General features: G+C 31.4%; 1 protein-coding gene across 1 annotated transcript in view; it reads left to right on the plus strand.

Moving 5' to 3' along the window:
• Positions 1-17,211, plus strand: part of pkaap (A-kinase anchoring protein pkaap) — a 31,380-nt gene that overhangs the window by 4,352 nt on the left and 9,817 nt on the right. The window contains exons 7-16 of the mRNA XM_080174230.1: positions 449-522; positions 831-920; positions 2,678-2,754; positions 4,642-4,711; positions 5,818-5,868; positions 6,171-6,243; positions 6,635-6,791; positions 14,384-14,456; positions 16,093-16,187; positions 17,000-17,105. Of these exons, the coding sequence (XP_080030356.1) occupies positions 449-522; positions 831-920; positions 2,678-2,754; positions 4,642-4,711; positions 5,818-5,868; positions 6,171-6,243; positions 6,635-6,791; positions 14,384-14,456; positions 16,093-16,187; positions 17,000-17,105 (866 nt within the window). The remainder of the gene's footprint in view (positions 1-448; positions 523-830; positions 921-2,677; positions 2,755-4,641; positions 4,712-5,817; positions 5,869-6,170; positions 6,244-6,634; positions 6,792-14,383; positions 14,457-16,092; positions 16,188-16,999; positions 17,106-17,211) is intronic.

Consider the following 17,211-nt stretch of genomic DNA (forward strand, 5'->3'; position numbering starts at 1 on the left):
AAGCCCTGCTTAATTAGTGCAGGTGTCATACTTTAATACTTTCTAATGAATAAAACCTAACCATGGGAGTTAAAATCATCACATCTCATTGTTGCTTTTTAAATTCGAACCAACTACCCCAAGAACTGTAAGCAAATGCAGGGAGGGAGGGACATTGGACTGTTTATTACACTAGTCCCCAAAGTTTGTTTAAGAACATTTTCTTATTCGTTGGCTTAACATTTTTTTGGACTTTTATTGAATATTGATAGCATGAGTTCATTTAGTTGCGTGACCAAACGTTTTGACCACTAATTGTAAGCTTAAGAAGGGGTAATTTTGTGTATCATTATTAGAGATGTACATAAATTTATCGGCCATAGTCTTATCCCTTTAGACTATTTAGTAAATGCCTTTTAGTTCATCCACTTAACTCTCAATAACTTTGATATCAGGGATAATATTTTAGATTTTGTGTTGGGTGTAGAATCCAGTGACAGCTTTGACTCGGGTCTTCATAGATCAGATGCAGATTCTATAAAGGTAAATAAATAGGCGGTTTTTGATCCTTGCGTATTTTCAATTTTAGTTTAGAAAGTAAACTAATATTTTTTATGTGGGGGGGGGGGGGCATATTTTTACAGTGCCGATTTCTCATGGATTGGTGGTGGTTTACCCTAACCCAAATTTAGTTATAAACCTTCACTGGGCCTATTAAGAGCAACATTTTAAAGAAAAATCATATCTGTTCTGCGGTTAGCGATATCCTTTGCTACATTTGCATACTTTCTCTTAGACAAACTATGTACATCATCATTGTAGACAAAATTGTTCTTGTTATTCTTATTCAGGATACCGGAAGTATCGAGGGTACAGACACAGATTCAATTATTTCTGCTCCTCTATCAAACTCAAACACAGATGATATCACAAATTTACAGGTAGGAAAATCCATAGAAATTGAAGTATGTAGAATAAACGTTGATATTATGAATGGGGGAAAAATTGTCGTCAATTTAGGTTGCTAACATGGACAATATTATTCAGTTCGTTCATCCAGTAGGAGGAGATGGGGTAAAGAAGTTAGATTGAGGGGGGGGGGGGGTCCTTATTATATTATCAGATAATCTGGTGTAAGATCTAATTAATAATATGTTTATTTGCATTAAACAATAAAATAGACGCGCCATTTTATACTGTTTTGCTTCAGCTATAATAAGCTCAACAGAATAAACCATCAGACAAAGAAAATTAACAAATATAGAATACCAACGCTTTTAATAATAAGATTTAGAACAAAATTCTGTAGGTAGGTACAAATCTATCTAAAAATTACTAAATACAGAATGCTTAATATGGACATTCGAAATTCCTAGGTTTATTTTAGACAATCAAGCTTCCAAGTAATTTATAATGTATAAAGTAGTCTATAATGATGCCATAGCCATCGGCTATAAGGAGCTAGGTTTCTTTAAAATTTTTATTTATGAATTTACTATTAGAAATATTCTATTATTGCTTTGCTGATATCTTTTTCCTTCAGGGGCGGTTGTACGTACATACATACATCACTCTACTAGTACTTTGTAATATTTTTTTTGTGGTATTTTTAATCTGGTGCAAATTCTGTAAAATCTAATGACAATTATGTAATAGAATAGAGTTAAATTAAAATTATGTAAATACATAGGTATGCTAAAAATATATTTTGAAATAGTTTTATAATAATCTAAATATTTTGTTAGTGATGCAAAATTTAAATTGTTGTTACCAACCGGAGCTTGACAGTCGCATTTTTTAAAAGGGCGAACAGCGGCAATAGAATTACATATTGGGCGACTTGTATCAAGGCGACTTTGACAAATAGATTGTAAAATATAGCAGTAACGGTTAAGTATATTTGGCATTTAGCTGAAATGTTATAAAAAAATACAATTTCCAGTATATTTATTAGCAGTTGATTAGCAAAATAGGGGTTACATTGCATTGGCTGCTGAATTAAAAAAAAATAATATTTTGCAATTTCTATCAAAAAAACGACTAACTTACTAATGCGGGTGATGAGTCCTTTTACTTTCTGTTTAAATAATATATCTGTTATGCGTTCTATTCCACGTATTTTTCAACATTTTTTTTGTATCAGTTCGATACACTTTGTTGATTTTTGCAAAGCCTCTTTTGAAGTTAATCACTTTCCCAGATTTTCATTGTTAATAGATTTATTTTTATTATTTTTCAAGTCAAAGTTGATCAAAAAGTTTTATTCTAATTTTGAAGCAATGATTTTATAATTATTTGTATCCCAAGCTTTCTTAACAATAAAGAATATAGCCGTTTACAAGATCTTACTGGTCTTATATACATACAACATTCAGCTACTTTACTTTCAACTCATTCAACTCATGTCAACAACACTTTAAGGGCAGGTCCAACAACCTAGGATAACTATAGGAGCCAAACCTAACCTTTTCTCTCCAAACATCCGCGGTATAGGGTTTAGTAACACCCAACAGACAATCAACTCTTTGTATCAAGGCATTCTCCCTACTCTGTCTATTAATATGGCGCATCTAACACAGCAGCAGTAGGAATCTTTTTATGGCCTTACTTATTTTTTACCTTACCTAATTAATTATTCAATTTAAGGAATCACAAAATAAAGTTGCGTGGATTTAGGACTAATACAAATATTATTTAGGAGAGATTGAAGATCCAAGAAGAAGGTGAAACAATGATGAAAGCAAACACGGAAGACGCAGTCAAAATTTACAGGAGGTAAAAACATCGCCCTTTATATAATGTAAAGCAGTAAGGTCTTTTTGTGCGTCTGTTTAGTTCTTACTAATAACTGAACGGATTCATTTCTCTTTCTAAGAAAAATTTTCTTCCCCTAAAAGACGCGTACAAAGACAGGTACCTAACTCTTTGATTTTTAAGGCTGAATTTCCGTGACCTTAGCAAAGCAACTGATAAAAATGGCAATTAATCATTCAGGAGTAGTTTTATGAAAAACTTTATCAAAGCAAAGTTGTTCAAAATTTTAAATAAATAATCTTTGCTTTTCTTGTCATGATTATGCGACAACTCCTAGGGGTTGAAAATTGAACTTGAAATTTTTAAATTTAATTTTCGGATTTCCGGCGTTAATAATCAGCCGGACATCCGGTATCTGGATAGTTTCAATAACCGATATCCGGCCGAATATTGAACATTGGGGGGCACTGAACTGTAAATTACTATGTTACCCAAACTTTGTAATAATGCTCTCTATTTCTTAAAACATTGGGTACTTTAATTAAACTTCTCAACCCAATATTTTTAAATTGCAGGAGGGATAACTTTTTGCATCGTCTATTTATCGTCCATTGTCTTATCCTTTAAGATTCCTATTGTCACTGATATATTGAGAGATCGTAAGATAATCTTATTTAGTTTATAAATACTGCCCTACTCATGAATATAATTGTCCTTGTTTAACCAAAACCTTGCTGACGTTTTAACTCTCACTTAATCCTGTTACCCCTCTCTCACCTTTGAAATAGCGTGAAGAGTACCTACTGATTATATAAATGCACAAACGGACATTAACACTTACAAAGTGTCAGAACTGAATAATCATAATATAAATGTATAAGAGTCGAAGCAAAATTGTAAGTAAATTTGTTGAAAAACTGCTTTATACAGGATAATTTTAAGGACATACTTACATATTTAGGACTTGATTATAGAGTTGCTTCGCTTATAACTTTATATTTTGTTGTCCCAGGAATCAATATACCAAAAATCAGATCAATTGGGTGATTTGGTCACATAAAAATTTGTTGTTAAAAAAGTAAAAAAAATCAACATGTTTTAAAAGGACGTACGGAAATTCTGGTAATGATTATAGAGTTGCTACTCTTTCTAAATCGTACCTAACTACCAAAGGAATCACCATGCAAAATTTGAAATCGATAGGACAATTCTAACATGCCTAAATTAACGAAAAAAGCTATCCGTTACGGACGGACCGACCCTAATTATAGAAAAGCTTCGCTTTTAAAAAGGGGTGGGGAGTTTTTCTCCCAATACTCTACCCCTGCTAAGGGCCTAATCTTTTTGGCTTATACCTGCGTTGCCCAGTTCCAAATATAAACCAATTAAACTGGCCCAAATTAATAAACAATTAAACGAAAAACCACCATCTCCTCATATTTACAACTTTTTTTTACAAATAAGGGGGGGGGGGTATTCTTTGCTCAATAAAACGAAAACTTATATTTAGCGTTCGTTTAAATTTTTAAAAGTAAACGTCCTCTCCGTGGGATGTAATCATACTTGTTTTTTTCCTTTCTCTAAAACTTTTAATCAGAGCATTTCAAACGAATGTTATGTAATTTTTTTTCTTAGTTATACAATACACAATGTGTTTTGGATATACGTATTATATGACAAAATAACAATATTTTTTAATAAAATAATCTGAATCACTATAAAGTCGATTTGTCGGTCAGTCTCTCTTACCTTCTTATTTATTTCTAAAGTCTTCTTTGTGCTCCTCCCTCCCCTTAACCCAAACCTACCTACCTCTCATATATTTTTCATGTTTTTACGACCCATTGCTTCGCGTCTATTAGGTGTAATCATCCCTGTTTTTTTTTTCAATTGTATAATTTATTTCAGGTACATAGCGCCAGATAGTGAAACACCCGTACCTATTCCAACATCAATAAAGAAAGAAATCGTGGAAGAGGTAATTATTACAAGAGTATATATTTCATATTGCATGTCCGTACCAAAGAAGATAAAGTATAGAATAGAATCCAGGTAGAAGATTCTGCCTGGCTAGCCTGAAATAAAATTGGAACTTTTGAAAGAACAAAACGGCTACAAGGCTGTTAGTAAATAACATGATTTCAGTAATTATTTAGAAAAAATATTCAAAATAAATTTCTTTTCCAATAATTTACTAAAAGCCATGTAGCCAAGAATCCACCTTTCTCTTCCCTATTCACAATAGATTAAAAATGAATTTAATGTGCATTTTAAGCCTTAAAAAAATAATTATGTAAGCAAATTTACCAAAAAATATTGGTCTTAGTATTTATTTTATAAAACTAGGTTGCGCTCTTATGTTTGTTTTTAAACAGCTGATTTATACATGATAGCAACTACATCCATACATTAACTTGTGGAAGGGGGGGAGGGGGGAGGAAGGGGCTGTACCCATTTAGCTGACCCTTAAAAATTACAAATGTGGTCAATTGTACTTACAAAATTAAAACAACATAATGTACAAGTGACTTATCATATTTGTACGAAAAACGACCAAGCAGCCAACGCAGTCTTCACTTCAATATGAGGTGTGCATCAGAGGACTGTCCCAGTCAAACATTTATTATTTATGGGTTGAATAATACCTTCCGATAAGAATTGTACAAGAATGTTCTAGATTCAAGTGTGTTATACCACATCACAAAATTTAAAATCATGAAGTTTAAACAAATATCTAGCAGTATAAATTAGATTTTGATAAAAATTAAACTCTTCTAGTTTTGTCCAACTAGTCATTGTGATTTGTACTTTAGCATTATTGTCTTGACTGCGCAAGTCAAAGATACCTTCAAATTTCCCAGAAATATTTAGGGTTTTCATTTCTATTCCTCCTTATTCTATGGTCCGTACCTCCGTCTGTTTGTTTAGGATGGTTAAATCAGTCTTATAATAGCAGCTTACTTCATATAAAAAAACACAGTGAACCATTTAATAAAAGGCAAATTATACAGTCAGATGGACAGACGGATATTTGGAGTTGAAGAGTATATAAATGTTTCTTTTTAATAACTACTTTTTTCGTAGATATGTGCAGAATTTGGACTGGTTTCTGCAAAGTGTTTTAACATCGCTCAGGTCACATTTTAAAGCTATTTCTTGTTAAAATAAGGAAGTCAACATCATATTTTTTGTTCTTTGTTCCCAAATAATGCAATATTTAGAAACCAAAACATTATTCAAAAAGCTCAAAAATGCAGTACTTAATATTGTTTCAAATTCCAAATACTTAAATGAAACAATTAATGAAGCCCTATATTTAAAAATGAGTAATTAAAGATTAGATATTAAGGTAGCTGTATATCTTACATCGAAATTATTAAATCTATGATGTTTAAACCTTTTTTAAAAGTCCAATTCTTAAAAATCTATAATTTCAGAATGAAGTATTAAATGAGCTTGAGGCTGAGCATTATCCACTTTACTTGTCCAGCGTCTACCATACCAAACACCAGGGATCAATCATTAAAAATATGTCCACTGATTTTCATCACTACAAACTTTATGATGTTTTTGTGCGGAAATTAATTTGCTTTTTCTCTTTTTTTAAAAGAGGAAGTTACTCTATACGTTGAAATGTCCGCCTGTCTCTGTCGCCTGATTTAGGGAAATGTTAATTAACTTTTTACCAAAGAACATCCAGTATACAACATACTTGTTCTGCCAGTCTGTCGGTAATGCGGTAATCAACAAGGTTACCTTTTTTTTATCATTATCATTTCTCTTTTTTATGGCCACTGAACATATTCTCTATAACTCGATCTATTTATCTGTTTGTCGAAGAAAAATTTTGTGCTTCGCCACCATTGGAGGTAATCGTCCTGGTTAGATAATGATTGACCCTAGATTGACGTGTTGACCGGTGGGTCGGTCATGATGACGGATATCCTCTACCATGACATCGCCGTCTTCCACTTCATGGAGTACATGGAGGCGGAGGGTGTCAGGCACGTCCTCGAGTTCTTCATTGCGGCTAAAAATTTTGAACTTTCCGTTGACAGGTATGGTTAGTTTGTATTATTTTTTATTCAAAACTAATCTGTTGTAATATTCAAATGATTTTTAATGCGAGGCTTTTCTATAATTAGCACTTATTGTTAATTTAGACATGTTAGAATTGTCCCAACATTTCAAACGGGTCGGCATTTTGATTCATGTAACAGTTTAGAAAGCATAGCACCTCTATAATAATTTAGGCATGCTTTAACTTTTATTAAACTTTTTTGACAATAGTTTACCTGAGTTTTCGAATAAAATGCCTTTAAAAGAATGAAATCTACCTTTTTTCTCCTAACTTTCTGTGTCAAATGTACATTAGTTTGTACTTTTTCTGTTCTTTTGATAACAAGGACAATTTTGTCCATAATCAAAATAGCAATATTGATAGGTAAATGTTAAATAAAATCAATACAATTTGCCAAATCTATTATAAAAATTACTTAAAATATTGTTATATGCTTCTTTTATTTTCCCTGTGGCTACGCCCTTACAGGCATCTAGGGCCACCTGAAGATGGAGCAAGGGAACATTTTTTGGTGGTTGGGGTTTTTTTGGTTAAGGGGGGGGGGTGAAGAGTGTTGTTCTCTTTGGAGGGTGGAGCTACTCTCCGACAAAATAGTTGAAAAATGCCCGTAAAGAAATAATAAAATAAGTAAGTGTAGTTCCGTAAGTACCATATGTTAGAGTTGCTGCGCTACTGAAAATATCTTTGTTCTTTGGATACAATAATATCGAAATACTAAGATTGCATTTAGTTTCGTTGTAAGATCAATAAAATTTTTTTTTTGTTTCTTAAGTAGGGTAGTGCGGGGTTAATGCGGTCATCGGGTCAATTCCGGTCAAACGACCAACTTTTTTAAAACCGTTTTTTAACGGCGTTCTAAACGTTTGCGAGAGATCTTCAGGAAAGCAAAGTTGTAGTTTATTGCCTATACTTTCATTTCTTACTTCAGCAAATTTTTGTCAGATCACTCCTTCTATGATTTTTTTGCCCTCAAAAAGTTGCAAAAAAATTGCAAAAAAAAATTGCAAAATAGGCCATGTTCAATCTAAAATTGTGAAAAAATGGTAAGTCCTATCGACCCCCGGGTTTTTGTAAAATGAAAGATATGGCATTCATTTATCGTTTGCAATTGGAGGCGTTGTTCTAACTTGATTTTTTCATAATTTTTTTTTCGTCTAAAAAAAATGGTCTATTCCGGTCACTTTTTTTACTTTTTTTTATTACTGTATTTAAAACTGTATAATACCCTAATGTTTTATTTAGGTGATCTGGAAGCATAAACAACCTAAATGCATGATCTAAGCTTTAATCATTGCCTTGCCTGTTGTGTGATGTACATTACTAGTCATTTTACTGCTTGTATTATGTCATGTTTTGTTGCCTAAGCTTTTCAACTTGTAAAGACATTAAAAAATTTTCAGACATATTTTTATAGTAATGGGAAGAGTATATCACCCAAAGGAACGCCTTAAATATTTGCCTGAAGATGTATCAGCTGCATTGGCTCATGTAAGAAGGGGTATGTCTATTAGAAAGACTGCTAGAAGATTTAAAATTCCATATGAAACCCTTGCATCTTTTTCGTATAAGAGGGTGTTCGAGATTTTTGCGCGGTTTGGATTTTTTATGTCAAATCGGCTAGGATTAAGCTAGAAAGGTGTTTAAGGTGTCTATAGAAAGCTCTTTGCATGTCTTAACAAAAACTCCCCAGGATATGGGTTCTATCTCCAAGATTTAGAGTACATATTCAAGATTTTGCATTTTCAAAATTCCTGTTGCATAAAATGTGTTGAAATATTAGAGTTAGACCCCATATCATTTCGAGTTAATTGTCAGGCATGTAATTTTGCATCTTTAGACACCTTAACCACCCTTGTAGGTCAATCCTAGCCAATTTGAGACAAGAAAAAATGTATCAAAAACTGCTGTCAAAACTGGCAGGATTTTTAAAATAAAAAAATTTTTGGGAAAAAATCACTTTTTTCAAGAAATTCCAAGACCTGCGAATCAGAAATTGCCTCTAATTTATGTATAAAGCTTAAAAAAACCTATTCATATAATAAAAGTATGATTTTTTTTCAAAAAGTTTGCATGAAAAAAATTGATGTTTTTTTTTGCGATTTTACCGACTTTTTTATAATGGGGAAAATGTGGTAAAAAAATTGTCTGATCTGCATGCGACTAGTACTGGTAGAAAGCTAATGACCTCAGCTTTCTACTCATAGTTTAAAATGTTAAAAAAAAATATTTTAAGGGGGTGTTCCACCCCCCCAAAGTCAACTGACCGAAATAGCCCCACCGGTGGGGTTATTCCGGTATAGGCCAACCGCCGCCCTTTAAACCGATTTTTGACCGACTTCTAGTTGCGAGATCTTAATGGGACCAAGACAGGCTTCTTCGTTATTGCCATATCGTTCATTTGCACTCTTAAAAACCGGAAAAAGTTTTTGGGAAGTATGTTTTTTTTTAAGTTGAAGCAAAAAATTGACCGGAATTACCCCGCACTACCCTATATATAATAGAAATATATTAAAAAGTTCTGGGGCTAAAAACTACATATGCTATCGTCATAAATAATCAATACAAAGTAGTACGATGTCTATCTTTTCGTATTACCGTCTGTCTGAAGCTTAATATCTCAGTTGTGCTTCTCAGGGTCCTGCGATGTTCTTAATACAGTTTTATTTTTTGGAAAAAGGAAAGGAAGATTAATTCACCCCCTAGAAGTCAATAGTATTATATAAAGTAGTAATGTTTTTTGTCTGTAGATTGAACCCATATGCGATTTTCTTTTTATCTCAAGTCTTAGGCAGGTTTTAGGCTATTTGTATTTCCTTCCCCAACCCCTCGGATACAGAGCTCTTAGATGCAGGGGGTGCAGTCGCTAGTATCCTATTATATAAAGTAGTAAACGTTTTTTATCTGTCCCGAAGGATCTCGCTAACCACTGAACCGATATTGTTCTCCTTTACAGTGAAGCTTCTTATAGGTCCTGAGAAGGTTTTAAAATATTTTTCGGGAGGGTGTCTTCGCCCTCCTCCCTCCCCCACCAAAAAAAATATTTTTTTACTCTTTTGAAACTAAAATTTAAAATAGGATGAGGTCGACTTTCCTCCCCTCCTACCTTAAGTGCCCCTAGAGGCTTCTAGGGGGCGAAGCCGCTAGTATTCAAATAAAGTAATACAAGGCATTCATCCCTATTCTTATTTTTGATGACATTAAACAATTTTTAACTGATAAAATTGTATTAAAAGATTAATGATGTACATACCTGTAATATAAATGCATCAGCTTCGCTACTGAAATGTTCATGAATGTTTCTTGGAACAATAAAGGTACTAAGAAAGAGAGGTAATGTCTGATTGAGCCAATAAATGAATCGCATCGGAGCATACCTGAAATCTCATTGGTTGAATTAAACTGAAGTTTTCTAGTTTTTTCATTAGAGTTAATTAGAGCTGTTCTTTCAACTTTTACTCGAATCAAGTCCATCACATGAAGTACTGCCTTCATATTGTTGTTTCACCTCTATGTTTTATCTGTGCATTAATAATAAATATGCTTCATCTATTGCAATCGTTGAAAAATAATAAAAATCCCTTTATGAATTTAAGTTAATAAAATTTTATTTTTTTCTTGAGTTTCTATTAAAACAAAAAAAATAATATCTCGGACTTCAAATGTACATGATTTATAATCTTTAGTTCGTAATTCGTATCTATTATAAACATTTAAAATACATAAATTTATAGTTTGTTTCATTTTTACCCCGAAATAAATTATATAAAAATAAAATAACAACAAATAGCAATACAACAGTACGTTCGTTACGTTTTCAACAGGACCTAGCGTTGTACTGTGTATACACTGTACACATATGGTTAAGAGGAAAGGGCATATTTTTTTTCATTTTGTTCATATAAAGAGTCAGCTGTAAATAGTCGCATTTCTTAAGATAAAGCTTTTGTCACGTAAATTATATAGTGTTAAAATTTATTTTCTAGTATAGTGTAAAGCATATTACAAATCCTTTAATAAGTTAGCTATGAATTGTTGAATTCCTTAATATAAAGTTAGCTTTCTAGAAATTATATACTCGAAAAATTTTAAAGTTTTTTGTCAGCTGGAGGAGTTCCTTTGTCAGATTTACGAAAAAGGGGTTCACACTATACTTCTTCTCTCCTAATTCTATTCTTGGAACCTATCTAAAAACAATTGAAATTCTATATTACACCAGGGATAGGACATTAGATAAAAAATGAAGTAGCTTATAGTGCCTAATACAAATGACCAATGATAGGCAGGTATGCATTGTAATTGAAAAATGTATACTGGCCGACAATTGGTCAATTTTATTGTATTGCCTCATTTTTTATCAGGCACTATAAGCTGCTTCACCTTAGTCCTTTCCCCCTCAATTTGAAATGGAAATCTTTGCTTATATCAGTCGGTAAATATTAAGATAGGAAATGGTTGTAGATTAATTCATCTTTCATTTACCTCTCCCTCCCTGATATGAAAAAGATAATCTTTAACTTGGAATTGAAAAGTAATAAGGATAAGAAGAATGATGTTTTGTTAAGTAAGCTGAATTACAAGGATGGTTATTTTCATGATTTACTTTATCATAAAATGCTAAGTTTTTAATGAAAGTAGGTAATATCTAAATATTTTACAAGTAATGTGCTAAATCCTAATGAATTTCCTTGGCTAGTCTAGGAATTAAAGTTTCCCTGTCCGACCTTACAAGAAATATATAAGAATTATATAGGGAAAAAAAATTTTTCTCCGCTGCTATTTATGTTAGACGGCTGAAATTTTTGACTATGATTCTCTGTACCAATAAGCATCCAGTATAAATAACTAGGTATATAAATATGAATAACTAGGTCTATAGGTCAAGCATTATTTGACAAAGATACTTATTTCATTGATTCATGATTGTCACAAAAAGACATATCGCATATTCTCTCCTTTTTTTTACGACAACTAAATATTTGATTTATTACCCATACTGTCCATTTGTCCATCAATTAAGTTTTGTGCTTCAATACTTATGGATGTTTTCACCCTTGTTTTTCTAAGGGTGATATTCTGTTGCTACATGATGACGTATACAAATAAGATGTTAAAAATATGTTAACTTTGAAAAACTTTTCTCCTGATACTTAGAAACACTTTTATAAGTTTTTAGTCATCTTTATATTTGTTTGGTAAATATTGATTAGAAAGTTAATTTAATGCAAAACTAAATACGTCAAATATTATATAAGTGTAAAAATTAACCGATTTTTTTTTTGGAGCGAAGATATTCCATTAGCATTTGTGTCTTTCTGTCTGTCTTTAATGTTTCTCTCTAATCAGTTCTCTTTACTACCATCCGTAAATTAATTGAAAGCTGTACAGTGTATACCTCACTCATTCTTAGTCTATCTATTTCTCTTTTTCTTTCTCTCTGTCGCTTTATCTCTATGTTTCATAGTTATTACAGTTATGTGACACAAGTTACTATAATTCCATATTTTAAAGTGGTAACAGTAATTCTTACAGTAATGTAATACAAGTTAATATAATTCTATATTGTATTTTATGGTGGTAACAGTAACCCCTACAGTTATGTAACACAAGTTACTATAATTCTATATTTTATAGTGGTAACAGTAACTCCTACAGTTATGTAACACAAGTTACTATAATTCTATATTGTATTTTATGGTGGTAACAGTAACTCCTGCAGTTATGTAACACAAGTTACTATAATTCTCTATTTTATAGTGGTAACAGTAATGCTTACAGTAATGTAACACATAGTACTATAATTCTATATCTTATAGTGGTAACAGTAATTCTTACAGTAATGTAACACATAGTACTATTATTCTATATTTTATAGTGGTAACAGTAACTCCTACAGTTATGTAACACAAGTTACTATAATTCTCTATTTCATAGTGGTAACAGTAATGCTTACAGTAATGTAACACATAGTACTATAATTCTATATCTTATAGTGGTAACAGTAATTCTTACAGTAATGTAACACATAGTACTATTATTCTATATTTTATAGTGGTAACAGTAACTCCTACAGTAATGTAACAAAATACTATGATTCTATATTTTATAGTGGTAACAGTAACTCCTACAGTTATGTAACACAAGTTACTATAATTCTATATTTTACAGTGGTAACAGTAATTCCTACAGTAATGTAACAAAATACTATGATTTTGTATTTTATAGTGGTAACAGTAACTCCTACAGTTATGTAGAACAAGTTACTATAATTCTATATTTTATAGTGGTAACAGTAACTCCTACAGTGATGTAACGCATGATGCTATAATTCTATATTTTATAGTGGTAACAGTAATTCCTACAGTAATATAACAAAATACTATGATTCTATATTTTATAGTGGTAACAGTAACTCCTACAGTTATGTAACACAAGTTACTATAATTCTATATTTTACAGTGGTAACAGTAATTCCTACAGTAATGTAACAAAATACTATGATTTTGTATTTTATAGTGGTAACAGTAACTCCTACAGTTATGTAGCACAAGTTACTATAATTCTATATTTTATAGTGGTAACAGTAACTCCTACAGTGATGTAACGCATGATGCTATAATTCTATATTTTATAGTGGTAACAGTAATTCCTACAGTAATGTAACAAAATACTATGATTCTATATTTTATAGTGGTAACAGTAACTCCTACAGTTATGTAACACAAGTTACTATAATTCTATATTTTACAGTGGTAACAGTAATTCCTACAGTAATGTAACAAAATACTATGATTCTATATTTTATAGTGGTAACAGTAACTCCTACAGTTATGTAACACAAGTTACTATAATTCTATATTTTATAGTGGTAACAGTAACTCCTACAGTGATGTAACACATGTTACTATAATTCTATATTTTACAGTGGTAACAGTAATTCCTACAGTGATGTAACACTTGTTACTATAATTCTATATTTTATTGTGGTAACAGTAACTCCTACAGTGATGTAACACATGTTACTATAATTCTATATCCTATAGTGGTAACAGTAACTCCTACAGTTATGTAACACAAGTTACTATAATTCTATATTTTATAGTGGTAACAGTAACTCCTTCAGTTATGTAGCACAAGTTACTATAATTCTATATTTTATAGTGGTAACAGTAATTCTTACAGTAATGTAACAAAATACTATGATTCTATATTTTATAGTGGTAACAGTAACTCCTACAGTGATGTAACGCAAGTAACTATAATTCTCTATTTTATAGTGGTAACAGTAACTCCTACAGTGATGTAACACATGTTACTATAATTCTATATTTTATAGTGGTAACAGTAACTCTTACAGTGATGTAACACATGTTACTATAATTCTATATCTTATAGTGGTAACAGTAACTCTTACAGTGATGTAACACATGTTACTATAATTCTATATTTTATAGTGGTAACAGTAACTCTTACAGTGATGTAACACATGTTACTATAATTCTATATCTTATAGTGGTAACAGTAACTCTTACAGTGATGTAACACATGTTACTATAATTCTATATTTTATAGTGGTAACAGTAACTCTTACAGTGATGTAACGCATGATGCTATGATTCTATATGACAAGTATTTTTCAATGCAGGTAAAATTTGTAAAATTAGTCTTCTTTTAAGGACGATTATATCCAAAGACAGATCAAACCTATTTCAATTTCAGACCAGTTGCGGGCTCCATAAGGGCGTGTTAACAATTCCCTACAGCATATCACTGTTTTAGAATTTTTTTTTATAGAGTAATCTTTTCAATTCGTTAGTTTTCGGGTAGGTTATGGGTTCGAATAGTTATCAAAACTGCTACGTTTCAAATAGTAGCTACTGCTGCAGAAGCAGTTACATATAGGGTAATTTCTTCGTTAACACTAGAGCAACACATTGAATTACTAAAGTGTTATCTGCTTGATTCGGCTTTAAATTAGGTCTATTCACAGTAAATAAGAAAGAAAAAAAACCTATCCTAATATCTAAGAAAAGAAGTACATATTGCATTAAGAGATGTATAAATATAATATCTCTTAGCTTCATTGTTTGAACAAATATCTAATTCTGGGTACATTTCTGCTCACGTTATTTTCATACCCTATTTTATATTATATTTTGTAACCTCTTAATATTCTAAGCTTAGCAGCACATGTTTGCTAAAATTTTTATATTGAAGAGTTGGTGTCAAATTTCTTCTGTCTCCCTTTTAGTTCAACTTTAGAAATTTTTACATAACCCCAGTGGGCTATAGCCCAGGTGGACTCTTCCAAAGCCCCACCTAACATGAACTAGGCATAACAATACATTGGTAAACAAATAAATGACACTGACACTAGGCTATAAAAGTTTTCCGGAATTTTAATAAATATAATAGATTTGAAATCTGCATAAAATTTTAAGGATTTTTTATAAAATTCGTTTTTTATATAATTCATTATTTAAAAGCGCAAATCCAATTTTAGTTAATAAATTTTGACCAATAGGATAGGTGGATTGGAAACTACCTGCGCTCTAATTGGTTGAATGATGTACGTCACTTAAGCTTCTCCAATCAGAGCGCAGATAGTTTTAAATCCACCAATCACAGATGTCAAAATTATTTAACTTAATTTGTATTTGCGCTTATAGATAAAGAATTATACAAAAAACGAATTTTATAAAAATTCCTTAAAATTTTATGCAGATTTCAAATCTATTATATTTATTAAAATTCCGGAAAACTTTTATAGCCTAACCGACACCAACAAGTCCCCAAGCCGCAGAAAAAAATATTTTCTAACCTAAGGGGTCGAGTCCTCTTAAACCTTACCTAACATAGCCTTACATAAAGTAAGAATAGAATTAAAATTGTTAAAAATATACAGAGATTAAGAGGGGAAGATTATGATTATAAGTACTCCAGTGGAAATTAGAAGGATAAAGATGTGTTTAGCACCGAGTACAGATTTTTCTCGCACAGAAAATGGAAGATACAATGTACTTTTTAACTTCGTTTATTGGGAATACAGGAGAAAATATGAGGGCTGTACTTTTTGTGATGATTTTTTTGCAGTAAGATTGTTTTGGATAGTTTTGCTGTTTAGGACAGCTTTCCACGGACAGTAAATTGAAAAATTGTAAGTTTAATTCCAGTATTGTTGGCCCCGTTACGGTTCATTATTTTTCTTTATGGCTCAGAACGGGTTTTAAGCCAGCGAATGTTAATCTGTTTCGAAGCCATACTGGAAAAAATACTTTTAGGCAAAGTATCCGCTGGGGTTTGGAGACGATATCCGGCTGGAGATTGAGAACAATATCTGCCAAGAACAGGGTCCTCAAATTCAATGCTTTCACAGGTACAATTATAATTTTTCATATTTTTAGGATTTTACTAAATGAGAAATTATATATAAACTTATTTCTAGCCGCCGTACTTCCTGAAGATTAATCCAAATGTTTTCACTAGTTGGACAAGTCGTTACTGATTACATATATAAAGGATTTTTTGCAAAGAAAATTCTGTTTAAGTAAACAATAAACCCATTAGTGATGGCATGATACGATAGTATGTGATTTTATACCCCAATAATAATGTCTTAGTCAAATTTTTCTCATTTACTAACTTAAAAAGTTTTTTTGTATCCTTTGATGAAGTTTTGTTTATGTTATAAATGCACAAAAACTACAAAATCATAGTTGTATAACCGTTGATTTTGGTAAACAATTTTAGGATAAGAAAAATACATCAAAACTCCATTTTCTGCACAATTTATTCAGACATATTTTTACAAGGTGGTACACAGGGAAAGACCAGTGAAAGATCACTAAATCTTTCCCCTAAAAATTGGTATTAATTTTGTATTTGTAAAACTAGATTAAAAATTTTATTTGTCAAAATGACGGATTGATTAGTGAAGCACAAAAAATTTGGATTGGCCAACCTAAAAAGCTAGTTGCAGAGCAAATATTCAGCGTCATAATAAAGTAAACATAAACTTAATAGTATAAAATCTCAAAACTTTAATGCATAAAATATTTATTGGTCTTTTGTAGCATTGCCGACGAAAAAAAAGATTTTTTTCCATCCTACAAAAGATCTAGAAGTATATCTTAAATTACAGCCGAGAAATTCACTGTCTACTAATAAGCTGATCATTCTTTTTTTCAGGCCTTTAAACTTGATAGTAGAATACATGGAGAAGAAATATCTGAACAAATTTGTACAATCAAAACTCTGTGAAAACTTTGTCAAAGAACTTATCTCCTCCCTCCAGGTAACAGATCTATAGTATATATGTATATACAGACAGACAACTACCCCTCTTCCTTTTTCAAAGACATCTTTTGTCTGCTTCAAAATTATTTTCTGCTACTTATCTG

The sequence above is a fragment of the Acartia tonsa genome, chromosome 10 (assembly GCF_053477335.1).
Source record: "Acartia tonsa isolate MP-2025a chromosome 10, ASM5347733v1, whole genome shotgun sequence".
Classification (NCBI taxonomy): Eukaryota; Metazoa; Arthropoda; class Copepoda; order Calanoida; family Acartiidae; genus Acartia; species Acartia tonsa.